Below are 14130 nucleotides of genomic sequence, written 5' to 3' on the forward strand. Positions count from 1 at the left end.
GTTCATCTTCATGGGATTAATATGAATTTTTGAGAATAAATCCCTTCTTCTTTTTTTTATTTTAAAGGAAGTCCTAAACATTTAGAAGGTTAGAAATGTGCACTGTAGACTGGAAACTTGGCTTTGTCATGTCAGAACTGTGGGACAGGCTAGAGCTTGTCTGTCAAGTAACTTCATTTACACAAAGGAAGTAGCAATAGCCCCCATCTCAAAGGTAGTGGTCAGGATGACATGGCCAAATTTGTGTAAAATTGAAAACAGGTCTGGCATATAGTATACGCTCAACAAACATTGGTTACTATTACATACCTTTCTAAATCCCAGTATATTGAGATTAATAGAAAAAAATACACCCCTCCCGACCCCCCCGCCCAGGTAAGGTTTTGCCTCTGCCAACAGCTGTGTGATGCAGTGTGAGAAGAGAGGCTCCCGAGTCTCGGATCTGTCACACGTGAGGTGAGGGAAACGGACTGTGACTCTCAAGGTCCCTCTTGTCTCTGACGTCCACCTCCCGGGAGATGTTTTGAGGAATAGTTTGCATACATTCAATGTATGATAAGAAGCATCCTCAGAAAACTGGGTTTCTGTTAAACACATTCTGTAATTTCCTGTCTTGTCACAGAAACCTATACCAATAAAAGGCTGAACGTTTCTGGTGAGGCAGGGAGTGGGGCTGTGGTGAGTGCCGGGGTGCCTGGGAAGCGTGTGGTCCTAGAGGCAGAGATGCAGAGGGGCAGACAGATGACGATGAACCGTCACGGCCATGTCAAACACTGTGGCTTTCCTCCACATGCGTTCTTGCTTTAGGATTTGGGATTCTGAGGCAATCACCCCATTGGCTGTAACTGTCTTTCTTGGCACTGGTTATTGTCAGAGCAGACCAAGCAAGCCCTTGGAGCTAGAACCTGAAGAGATCAAAATTGGGGTGGTGGTGCGGAGACTGCTGGCTGTAGTCACAAGAGACTTTGGAACAAAGCAGAGCAGTCCCTGTGGTGTAGCTCATGGCATCCTATCCATAGCTTACTTGGGGGCCAGCTTTTGATGATGCTGAGAAAGCCTTCTTTCAATGCTAGTGTGTGGTCCTTTAAACAGCCCAGGTTATTAGTGAGTCTCTGAGTTTCTCATGGACTAAAACTTAAACACCCACTTGAGTCTTCGGCACCTGGAAGAAACGTTTATATAGCAACATGGAAGCCAACAGTCCGTCATTTCTGCTGTTTTGGGTCAAAGCTGGTGCCTTCAGGGTGATTTACACAGAGGTTAGAAGTGTGAAAATAGTCACCGGTGCACAATAAAAATATAAACTGTCAAAGGAGCCACCGTTTCCTTTCTCTGCCTCACTTCTTTATTTTTATTTATTTAAAAAAACTTCAGTGGAGTACAGTTGGTTTACAATGTTGTGTTGGTTTCAGGACTATGGCACAGTGATTCAGTTATAAACATATTGATCCTTTTTCAGATTCTTTCCCCGCATAGAATATTGACTAGTTCTCTGTGCTATATTGTAGGTCCTTGTTACTAACAGTTATCTATTTTATATACTGTAGTATGTGTATGTTAATTCCAAACTTCTAATAAATCCCTCCCCACATTTCCCCTTTGGTAACTGTTAAGTTTGCTTCTGAAATCTATAAGCCTGTTTCTGTTTTGTAAATAAGTTCATTTATATCACTTAAAAATATTAGATTCCACATGAGTGATAACATATGGTATTTGTCTTTTTCTTTCTGACTCACTTCACTTACCATAATCTCTAGGTCCATCCACATTGCTGTAAATGGCATTATTTTGGCCTTTTTTATGGCTGAGTAACATTCCACTGTATATATGTACCACATCTGCTTTATCCATTCATCTGTGGATAGACATTTAGGTTGATTTTATCTTCGTTATTGTAACTAGCACTACAATGAACACTGGGGTGCATGTATTTTTTTGAATTATGGTTTTCTCTGAATATACACCCAGGAATGGGATTGCTGGATCATATGGTAGTTCTGTTTTCAGTTTTTTAAGGAACCTGCATAAAGTCCCTTGTTCATAGTGGCTAAACCAATTTACATTCACAGCAACAGTGCAGGAGGATTCCCTCCTCTACACACCCTCTCCACCATTTATTGTTTATAGACTTTTTGATGATGGCCATTCTGACTGGTGTGAGGTAATGTTTCATTGTAGTTTTGATTTGCATTTCTCTGATAATTAGTAATGTTGAGCATCTCATCATGTTCTTTTTGGTCATCTGTGTATATCTTCTTTGGAGAAATGTCTATTTATATCTTCTGCCCATTTTATGATTTTTTTTTTCTTTTTAATAGAGCTGCATGAGCTGTTTGTATACACTGGCAATTAATCCTTGTCGGTTGCTTTGTTTGCAAGTATTTCCTCCCATTCTGAGGGTTGTCTTTTTGTTTTGTTTATGATTTCCTTTACTGTGCAAAAGCTTTCAAGTTTAATTAGGTCCCATTTTCATTTTTGTTATTATTATCATTACTCTAGGAGGTGGATCAAAAAAGATATTGCTACAATTTATGTCAGAGTGTTCTACCTGTGTTTTCCTGGAAGAATTCCAATCCAAGAATATGGTATACCTGTTTGTATCATCTTATGTTTCTTTCATCAGTCTTATAGTTTTCAAATTACAGGTCTTTTGCCTCCTTAGGTAGGCTTACTCCTGGGTGTTTTATTCTTTTTGATGTTATGGTAAATGGATTGCTTCCTTAAATTCCTTAAATTCTGTTCTTTTGTTGACAGTATATAGGATTGCAAGAGATTTCTGTTATTACTTTTGTATCCTGCAACCTGACTGAATTCACTGATGAGCTCTAGTAGTTTTCTGTTAGCATCCTTAGGATTTTCTGTAATATGTCATCTGCAAACAGTGACAGTTTTATTTCCAATTTGGATTACTTTTAATATTTTTTTTCTTCTGATTGCTATGGCTAGGACTTCCAAAACTATGTTGAATAAAAGTGGCAATAGTGGACACCCTTGTCTTGTTCTTGATCTTAGAGGGAATGCTTTCAGCTTTTCACTGTTGAGAACAGTATTAGCTGAGAGTTTGTCATCAGTTGAGTTGCTTGGTCATGTCCGACTCTTTGCGACCCCATGGACTGCAGCATGCTGGGCTGTCCATCACCAACTCCCAGAGCTTGCTCAAACTCATGTCCATCCAGTTGGTGATGCCATCCAACCATCTCATCCTCAGTCATCCCCTTCTCCTCCTGCCTTCAATCTTTCCCAGCATCAGGGTCTTTTCAAATGAGTCAGTTCTTCACATCAGGTGACCAAAGTATTGGAGTTTCAGCTTCAGCAGCAGTCCTTCCAAAGAATATTCAGGACTGATTTCCTTTAGGATGGACTGGTTGGATCTCTGCTGTCCAAGGGACTCTCAAGAGTCTTCTCCAACACCACAGTTCAAAAGCATCAATTCTTTGGTGCTTAGGTTTCTTTATGGTCCAACTCTCACATCCATACATGACTACTGGAAAAACCATAGCTTTGATTCTACAGACATCTGTCAGTAAAGTGATGTCTTTGCTTTTTAATATGCTGCCTAGGTCGGCCATAGCTTTTCTTTCAAGGAGCAAGCACCTTTTAATTTCATGACTGCAGTCACCATCTGCAGTGATTTTGGAGCTCAAGAAAATAAAGTCTGTCAATGTTCCCATTATTTCCCCATCTATTTGCCATGAAGTGATGGGACCAGATGCCATGATCTCAGTTTTTTGAATGTTGAGTTTTAAGCCAGCTTTTTCACTCTCCTCTTTAACTTTCATCAAGAGGCTCTTTAGTTCTTCACTTTCTGCCATAAGGGTGGTCATCTGCATATCTGGGATTATTGGTATTTCTTCCTATAGTCCTGATTGCAGCTTTTGCATCATCCAGTCTGGCATTTTACATGATATACTCTGCATATAAGTTAAATAAGCAGGGGGACAATATACAGCCTTGACGTACTCCTTTCCCAATTTGGAACCAGTCTGTTGTTCCATGTCTGGTTCTAATGGTTGCTTCTTGATGTGCATACAGATTTCTCAGGAGGCAGGTCAGGTGGTCTGGTATTCCCATCTCTTTAATAATTTTCCACCGTTTGTTGTGATCCACACAGTCAAAGGCTTTGGCATAGTCAATAAAGCAGAAATAGATGTTTTTCTGGAACTCTCTTGCTTTTTCTATGATCCAACGGATGTCGGCAATTTGATCTCTGGTTCCTCTGCCTTTTCTAAAACCAGCTTGAACATCTGGAATTTCATGGTTCACATACTGCTGAAGCCTGGCTTGGAGAATTTTGAGCACTACTTTACTAGCGTGTGAGATGCGTGCAATTGTGCAGTAGTTTGAGCATTCTTTGGCATTGCCTTTCTTTGGGACTGGAATGAAAACTGACCTTTTCCAGTCCTGTGGCCACTGCTGAGTTTTCCAAATTTGCTGGCATATTGAGTGCAGCACTTTCACAGCATCATCTTTCAGGATTTGAAACAGCTCAGCTGGAATTCCATCACCTCCACTAGCTTGTTTGTAGTGATGCTTCCTAAGGCCCACTTGACTTCACAATTCAGGATATCTGGGTCTAAGTGAGTGATCACACCATCATGGTTATCTGGGTCATTAAGATCTTTTTTGTACAGTTCTTCTGTGTATTCTTGCCACCTTGTCTTAATATATTCTACTTCTGTTAGGTCCATACCATTTCTGTCCTTTATTGTGTCCATCTTTGCATGAAATGTTCCCTTGGTGTACTAATTATCTTGAAGAAATTAGAATTTGTCATATATGGCCTTTATTATGTTAATTTCCCTCAATGCCCATTTTTAAATCATAAATGGCTGCTGAATTTTATCAACAGCTTTTTCTACATCTATTGAGATGATCATATGGTTTTATTCTTCAGTCTCTTAATGTGGTGTATCACACTGATTGATTTGTAGATATTGAAGAATCCTTTCATCCTTGGGACAAATCCCACTTGATCATGGTGTATGATCCTTTTAATGTATGGTTAGATTTGGTTTGCTAGTATTCTGTTGAGTATTTCTGCATCTATGTTCATCAGTGATACTGGCCTGTAATTTTCTTTTTTTTGTGGCATATTTGGTTTTGGTATCAGAGTGATGGCCTCAGAGAATGGACTTGGAGTGTTCTTTCTTCTGGAATTTTCTGGAAGAGTTTTAGAAAGATAAGTGTTAACTCTTCTCTATATGTATGTGAAGCTATTTGGCTCTGGATTTTAGTTTGTTGGAAGTTTTAAAATCTGTTTCAATTTCTGTACTTGTGACTGGTCTGCTCATTCTATTTTTCCCTGGTTCAGTCTTGAAAGTTGTACCTTTCTAAGAATTTGTCCATTACCTTTAGGCTGTCCATTTTATTGGCATATAAGTTGTCTATGATTCTTTGTATTTCTTATGATTCTTTGTATTTCTCTGGTATCAGTTGTAACTTCTGCTTATTCAGTTTTAGTTTTATTGATTTGAGCCCTTTCCCCTTCTCTTCTTAAAGTTTATCAATTTTGTTTATCTTTTCAAAGAACCAGCTTTTAGTTTCACTGATCTTTTCTATTGTTATTTCTGCTCTGATCTTTATGATTTCTTTCCTTCTACTAACTTTGGGTTTCATTTGTTCCTTTTTCTCTCATTGTTTTAGGTAAGAGGTTGGGTTGTTTGAGATTTGGATGGATTTGTTTTTGCAGGTCTTTTTTCTTCCCTTCCCCTTTTGTTTCCTGACGCAAGACTGAATTACTATAAACTTCCCTGTTAGAACTGCTTTCATCCTGTAGGCTTTGGATTGTGGTGTTTTTGTTGTCATTTATCTAGAGGTATTTTTTTATTTCCTCTTTGATTTCTTCAGTGATCCACTGGTTGTTTAGTAATATATCGTTTAGCTTCCATGTGTTCATGTTTGTTTGTTTGTTTTTTTAACAGTTATTTGCCTGTGTTTGATTTCTTGTCTCATAACATTGTGATCGGAGAAGATACCTGATTTCAATTTTTTTAGCTTTACCAAGGCTTGACTTGTGGCTCAAGATGTGATCTATCCTGGAGAATATTCCACGTATACTTGAAAAGTATATTCTGCTGCTTTCAGATGGCATGTCCTATAAATATCAATTAAGTCTAATGTGTTATTTAAGGCCTGTGTTTCCTTACTGATTTTCTGTCTGGATGATCTGTCTGTCCATTGATGAGAATAGGGTGTTAAAGTCCTCTAGTATTATTGTGTTCCTGTCAGTTTCCTCTTATATGGCTATTATGTATATTGAGGTGCTCTTATGTTGGGTACACATGTATTTACAATTGTTATATCTTCTTCTTGGATTGACCCCTTGATCATTATATAGCATCTTTCCTTGTCTCTTGTGATGATAGCCTTTATTTTAAAGTCTATTTTATGTGATATGAGTATTACTATTTTACCTTTCTTTCTGATTTCCATTTGCATGAAATACCTTTGTCGATTCTCACTTCCAGTCTCTGTGTGTTCCTAGATCTGAAGTGCATCTCTTATAGACAGAATATATATGGATATTGTTTTTGGATCCATTCAGCCAGTCTGTGTCCTTTGGTGGAAGCATTTAATCCATTTACATTTAAGGTAATTATTACTATTTTTAATTTTTGGCTGCACCCTAAAGTGTGTGGACCTTAGTTCCCCAACTGGGGATCAAACCCATGTCCCCTGCCTTGGAAGGTGGAGTCTTAACCGCTGGACTGCTGGGGAAGTCCCTAAGGTAATATGTATGTTCTTATTTTCAATTTGTTAATAGTTTTGGATTTGTTTTTGCAGGTCTTTTTTCTTCCCTTCCCCTTTTGTTCGCTTCTCTTATGATTTGATGACTATCTTTAGTGTTGTGTTTGGATTGCTTTTTCTTTTTTTGTGTATCTAGTGTAGAGTTTTGGTTTGCAGTCTCCATGAAGTTTTGATATAGCTATATATAAATACAAGATTGTTTTAACTTGCTTGTCCCTTAATTCCTAGTGTGTGTCCAATACCCTGCACTGTACTCCTCTCTTCCATAGTTGCTGATTTGGACGTCATGTTTGTGTGGGGGTGATTTCCTACCTTTACCATATGTTTGCCTTTACTAGTGAGGTTTCCCATTCATAGTTTTCTTTTCTAGTTGCCTTTTCTTTGCTGCCTAGAGATTCCTTTAAGATTTGCTGTAAAGCTCATTTGGTGGTGCCGAATTCTCTTCGTTTTTGCTTGTCTGAAGTTTCTGATTTCTCTATCAAATCTGAATGAGAACATTGCTGGATCCCTTCTGGTCTGCAGTTTCTGCTGAAAAATCAGCTGATAACCTTATGGGGGTTCCCTTAGGTGTTAATTGTTGCTTTTCCCTTGATACTTTTAATATTTTCTCTTTGCAATTTCTGTCGGTTTGGTTACCATGTGTCTTGGCACGTTCCTCCTTGGGTTTATCTTGTCCAGGACTCCCTGTACTTCCTGGGCTTGAGTGAGTGTCTCCCTTCTCATGTTAGGCTAGTCCTGCATGACGTCATCAATGCTGCCCTGCCTCTGGCCATCCTTCCCAGGAGGCTGCCAAGCCCCCTTTCCCAGCTGAAGCCCTCTCTGCAGCCTCTCATGCCAACTGGACGTCTGTTCTGATGCTGAGATGACAATTCCAACTACTCCATCTGCTCCCTTTTCCCACCCACGCCACTGTCCAAACCAGAAACCTGGGAGTCACCTTAACCCCGCTCTCCCTCCACATACACTCTCTGGCACCATTCACCTCCCTCGTTCACTCTCTGAGGTCTGTGGATTCTTCTTCCTAAATCTTTATCTTCTCCCACCCCAGGTCAGGCCACCATCTATTCTGGGTTATTTCAGCAGCCTCTCCAGATGGTCCTGCAAGGTTGTCTCACCTCATCCTCCAGCAAGAGCACCAAGTGCTGCCCATCTGTGTACCCTTGCTCATACTGCTCTTTCTTGCCTCTTCCTCTAGGTAACTCCTACCCATCCTTCAGGTTTCCAATCAGCTCTTCCCAGAAGACCACCAAGCCAGATTTAGGTCTCCTTGCTACGTGTTTCCTATCAAAGCATTTATCACTTGATACGGTCAGTTCCTATTTAATGTGTGTGTCGCTTGGTTGGGCATGTCTATGTGGTTCATTATTTTAGTCCCTGAAGCTAGGACAGTAGATGTTAGAAGCTAGAACATAGATGTTCACAAACTTCTGGATGAATAAGCAAAAGATTTTTAAATCTATAAAATTCAAACCCAAACCCAAAGCCTGAAAGAATTTAATTTAGAAACAAAAACCTTGAGCCCAGCCTCTAAAAGGTTTCGTCAAGCAAAGGCACCTCAGCATGATGAGGAATAGCTGAGACTAGACCGTTCATGTACACACGCCCAGATTTCAGGCTGCTTAGGTTTATGCAGAGAAAGCCGCTTCCCAAATTCTTAAGCTGATTACCACTGAATCTGTCTAGAGTCCTGCACAATCAACAAAATGTGGTTCAAGTATTACCTATAAGTCCAGTGTCTCAGAGAAAGGTAAGGCGTCTCCTCCTCTGTCCCTAAGTCGTTATACACAAAAAATGTTCTAATGGGTCTTAACATTTTATAGTTCGAAAGGAGTTTGAAGCTCATTAAGCCAACATTTTACAGGTGAATATGAAGCTCAACACCGTCATTTTATAGGTGAGAAAACTGGGGCTCAGGGAGGCAAGGAAACTGACTCAGGGTCACACCTGGCCTGTCAGTCATAAAGTGGGGTTACGACCCAGGTGCTGAGTTATACCTGTTTGGATCACGATGATGGCTGTGTTTTCAAGGTCATGCTGTGGGAAATGTTTCACCCACACTTCAAACTAATAACTACTTCATTGTTCAACGGGGCAGCTAACCTGAGGGAGAGAACTGGAGGAGCGTGTTCCTCAGATCGACGAAGAGCTTCCCACCATAGCTGAGGGGAAACAAGAACCAGAAGGAGGAGGAGAAGACAGAACTAACAGGTGCTGGGCCCCATGCCGAGGACCAAGGTGAGAGACACCAGGCACTTACCTTTTCTTTGTCACTTGCTTCCCTGGCCACTGTGGAGCCCTAAAACAGAGACGATGAGAGTAAGAACACGCGAGGCATCGGCTTCACGTGAAGCCTGCAAACACCCCAGGGCAGAGCTCCGAAACAGCTGAGCAGGGACTGTGCTCCGCCCCCTCCCTGAGCGAGCGTGCACTGCGCCCTCTGTGGGGGTTTCTGTCTCCAGCCCTTTCCTTCTTGGTATCACCTGTGCCGTCTTTCCCCTGGTTCCTGTCCTCCTGGAAATCAAAAAACCCGACAGTCATGTGAGCGATGCCTTTTGAAACTCAGGGTCAGACCATATTCTCTTCCGTACGTCACCAGAAATGGTTGGTTTGAGGGTCTTCAAAGTACAGTGGGCCATCACTTGGCTGCAGTGACCACTGGGCACCGACGGCCTATCTCCCACACTGCGTCCTATAGGTGGGGACCCTGGCCCCTGACAGCCCATCTCACTGGCTCAGGGTTCCTGATGACCTTACTTCCTCACTCACCCTAAGAGCCAGTGGGGACCTTCTGGCCCCTCTCACGTTGGAGGTCGCTTCACACATACCTACTCGCACCCCTTCTGTGCCTCTAGGGTGAGCACCAAAGGTATAAGTGGAAGAAAACACAGCTTTGGTTGCAGCAGCTCCTACTCTGCTGCACTGGTTTTCAAATAATGCCCTTGGTTCTGTGTTGTCCAACACGACCAAGTCTGTCTTAGATGCTGATGGAGCGGTAGGGCTTTAGGGTGGAGTTCAAGAACGGAGACTGTCCTCTGTCTGTGAAAGATCTTAATGCAAAAGAAAGATTAGGAAATGAGTGGCCAGTAAGTCCCTAACTTTGATAATATGAAACAACAATGAGCACCCCGCCTCTGTGTTCCTTGGTGGCCGTCACAGTGTCTCACGCAGCGGCGCCCACGTTTGCTGGGTAAACGGCTGGGGAAGGATCACAGCCCAGCACCAGACACCCAGACTACGACCAGAGGTCAGTGGCGCAAACTGCCTACTTGTCTGTTAAATACACGTTTACTGGCCTGGAATACTTGCATTAGCCAGTCATTAAGAGAATGTGTATGTGACTCAGGAAATGTTAAAGTAGCTTCTAGCTTGGCCACGCTTAACATTTTTACTCTATGACCATCTTGCCTTCAAGCAGCTCAGGCGTTAGTTAGGGTGTGTGTCGCCTGCCGTTCACAGATGGAGACACTCCTCATACGGGGCAAAGGGGCCAGGCCTGAGCCAGGGGCTCCCTGGTGCCAGTTCATCATCCCCTACGCTCAGTGTTCCCAGGTCTGGTGGATCTAAGAGACCCTGCTGGGCCAGCCCAGGACGATGCTCGAAGCTTCTGGGGACACGCTGGAGAAGCACAAAGCTGACCCAGCAAGTGAGGATGAACCCTGGGAGTTGTCCGTGAAGGAGAGCCCTCTGGCCAGCCAAGCCCAGCAGCTGTCACTTGCAATGGTTTGTTTTCCTTCCGTTATAGGGTCTTGATTTCAGGCCACAATATCTTCCTTTACACACTGACTGCTAATAAAGAATGTTCCTTTATTTTAAAAGAAGGGAGGGGTGAATACTCGAGTATTAAATACTTATAATACCTGGCTGCTGCATTTGTAATACTTGAGCAGTTCCTATGCTAGTGGGCAAAGGGAGGAAATTATTTTTGTGTCTTTAACCAAGTTTTTAGTCTCCGTGTATTTTCCCCCTCCTTACAATATAATTTACTCTGCTTCTGATTCTCAGTGATGCTTCATCTCTATGTAAATGCAGATCATTAGCCTGGAAAAACTCATCCAGATTTAAATTCATTCAGAATTTCAAAAAGCAAAATTAGAGCAGTCAGTCAAAGCCACGAGTTTGAGCCATGAAATGATGCCAGGTGCCCAGGTTCCCTCACCACTCACAATGGCAAGTACTGGTGAGAACAGTTTATTCTATAAGCTAAAAAGGGAGATGAAATCAGGATATCCAACGTTAAATTAAAACCATAATATCCAATCTGCAGTTTACATCAAGATATGCTTACTAGATGTCTGCTTGAATGAGGCACTATTTGAAGTACTTCAGGGGGATAAAGTGGGACCAAAAACAGTTGTCTTTAAGAAACTTACTAGTAGAATGGATGGGAACGAAAATTCACCCACCTCTTCTTGTATGCATTATGCTGGACATGACACAAACATGTCACATTAATCCTCTGTTCTACAGAGGATTAATGTAATGTAATCCATCTACAGAGATGGCAAAACCATCTCTGTTCTACAGATGAAGGAACTGTGGCTCCTACAGGCTCAGCATCTCGCACACAGCTAACGCGTAGTAAGACTGGGACATGGGGCTCCTGACGTGGGAGAGTCAGACGATAGACCTCTAGTACTCAACAGGACGAGTTATTAACACTTCAAAGGGCCTTGTGAGAGAGATGGTTCCAAAGAGCCCTGCAGGGTTGCTGGGATTTCCAGGGAACAAAACAGCTATGACTTGGAGGTAAGAGCAGACTCCAGAGGTAAGAGATAAGCCTGGAACATCTCCCCTCCCTTAGACCAACATTTCGCAAAGCATAGGTCAGCACCCAGGGGTGCTGCAAAGTCTAAAGTAGCTGTATAATAATGCAGAGACAGTCTCTGCCTTGACATTTACATGGATACTGCAAAAACAATGCTGGGGAAAACTGCTGGCAGCTTAGCACACATCCAGCAGTGGCACCGAATGGTATTAGTAGAGTCCGTCATATGACATATCCTTGAGGAAGCAGTGGCATCTGTTTTGTTAAATCTTGACCCTGGATGACGTACCTTCTGAATATTCTGTGTAGGGAGTATGCCCAAAGGTCTTTTGTTGATAAAGCAGGTACGTTTAAGGACAGTTATCTTGGTGATGGTTTTGAGTTATGAGCTGAACTAGCTACTTTTTTCCAGAAATCGTTTACATGAAAGGACAACTGGAACCTGTTTATTCCATTCTGGGCATCTGACAGGCACTTGTTCAAACAGGAGTGAAGCTGCTGGCTCAGCTTTGTGCTGTCATTTCACAGGAAACCCACTGATAAAATTTAAGCTTTCAAGTGAAAATGAAAACTTTAAAAAACTTGTATCCACCACCCTGAGCGTGACAGCTTCTCAATATATAAAGGCATTTCTAATGAGGCAGGTGGTGATATTAATGTGGCTTCTTGATACTGTTTAATGAAACGTGTGAGTATTTGGAAGAGCTCATAAGTCGGTAAACCCATTGTTCAAAATGACGAAAGCATGATGTACTCAGATCAATGCATGCAAACAGACTGATGGATTTTAAAAAGTTCACTGACGAGATTTCAGATTCCACACTGTAACTCAGCTTTGAGAAATTACCACTTGTCGGGTCTAGTGAAGTCGCTCAGTCGTGTCCGACTCTTTGCGACCCCATGGACTGCAGTCTACCACACTCCTCCGTCCAGGGATTTTCCAGGCAAGGGTACTGGAGTGGGTTGCCACTTCCTTCTCCAATCAGGTCTAGGTGTGCCATCAAAGAAAAACACTCACAAATTTCTGAAAAAGCTATTTAAAAACACCTCCCTTTTTCCAACTACATATTTGTGTAAGGTCTGATTTTTTTCATACACATCAGGTAACATGACCGCAGATGGACAGCAGCAGCAGCAGGCAGGACATTTCAGCTCTCTCACCAAGCAGATATCACAGAGATTTGCAAAGATGTAAAACAATGCCACCTGTCCCACTAAACGTTTTGATTTGAAAGATACTTTTCATAAAGATATGCTAACATTAATAGTTTTACTACTTGAAAAAAACTAAGTTAAAAATTTTTCTCATTTCTAACATTGTAAGTATTAGTAGTAACCTACATATGCAGCTTTTGGGGGTCCTCTTTTAAGAGTGTGAAGGAGTCTGAGATCAAAAAATTTGAGACTGATGAAGACCAGAGGTTGGCAGACTTTTTCTGGAAAGGGTCAGAGGGTAAGTGTTTTGCGCTTTGCGGTCCAAAATGGTCTCTATGGTAACTACTCAACCCTGCTATTATAGTGCAACCACACATGACAGAGAAACCACAGGCATAGTGGGACTCCAGAGAAGCTATTTACAAAAATGGCCAAGTTGAACTTGCCATGCGGGCAGGTTGTAATATGCCAGCCTCTGACCCGGACATTGTCTACATCAGTGACCTCAGAAGTCAGAGCCCCCCACTCCACAGTCAGAATCTCCAGTGGGCTACCTCCCACTCCAAATCTTTGAAACAGCCTGTCCCTCACCTCCTGATTCCAAACTGCATCCTTTCCCCATCCTTCCTGTCTTTTCTTCTGTCCCTGGCACTCATCAGTTCCTAGCACACCATGTGACTTACTTATCTGTCTTTGCCCACCAGAATGTCAGCTCATTGAGGGCAGATTTGGTCTGTTTTGTTCATCACACTGTTCTAGCACTTAAAAGCAGAGCCCTGGCACATAGCTGGTGTTCAATACATACTAGCTCAATAAATTAGATGTGGGATCTCTCATAGGTACAATAAGAAAGAAAGAAAATGAAGTTGTTCAATTGTGTCCAATTCTTTGCAATCCCATCGACTATAGCCTACCAGTTTCCTCCGTCCAGGGGATTTTTCCAGGCAAGAGCACTGGAGTGGATTGCCATTTCCTTCTCCAGGGGATCTTCCCTACTCAGGGATCAAACCCAGGTCTCCTACATCACAGGTAGATGCTTTAGCGTCTGAGCCACCAGACCCTCACATAACACGAAGTGCACTGCTGGCTGCCTAGTGCTTTCAGCTCTGGGTGACTCTTAAGTGCTCAGCCTGATCAGTTACACGCAACATGGATGAACAAGCTTGATGGACAAAAAAGTAAAAATCTTACCTTTAAGTCGTATTTCCTATATACAGATAAACGGTGGCTGAACACATTTCTTGTAACAATCACATATATTTCAACTCCATCCACATTAAGCCGGTACATGCCCAGGAACTGGGGAAGAAGGGTGATCCCGTGACATTCCACTATATACTGCATAGGAAAGAAAGGAAAAAGGGGGGGAAATGATCCAGTCAAAAGCTGTTTGTTCAGATATAAAATACCCCTCTGCCTGTGGTGTTTTACAAAGTAAAAATGATTTATACAATCATTAGTGT

At 42.0% G+C, this 14130-nt stretch overlaps 1 protein-coding gene across 1 annotated transcript in view; it reads right to left on the reverse strand.

Annotated features, from left to right (window-relative positions):
* The window catches only part of PIP4K2A (phosphatidylinositol-5-phosphate 4-kinase type 2 alpha), a 181936-nt gene that overhangs the window by 25654 nt on the left and 142152 nt on the right, over window positions 1-14130 (reverse strand). Inside the window, exons 5-6 of the mRNA XM_005687933.3 lie at window positions 13859-14005; window positions 9005-9043 (exon numbers count right to left, since the gene is read on the reverse strand). Of these exons, the coding sequence (XP_005687990.1) occupies window positions 9005-9043; window positions 13859-14005 (186 nt within the window). The remainder of the gene's footprint in view (window positions 1-9004; window positions 9044-13858; window positions 14006-14130) is intronic.

Source organism: Capra hircus, chromosome 13 (genome assembly GCF_001704415.2).
Source record: "Capra hircus breed San Clemente chromosome 13, ASM170441v1, whole genome shotgun sequence".
Lineage (NCBI taxonomy): Eukaryota > Metazoa > Chordata > Mammalia > Artiodactyla > Bovidae > Capra > Capra hircus.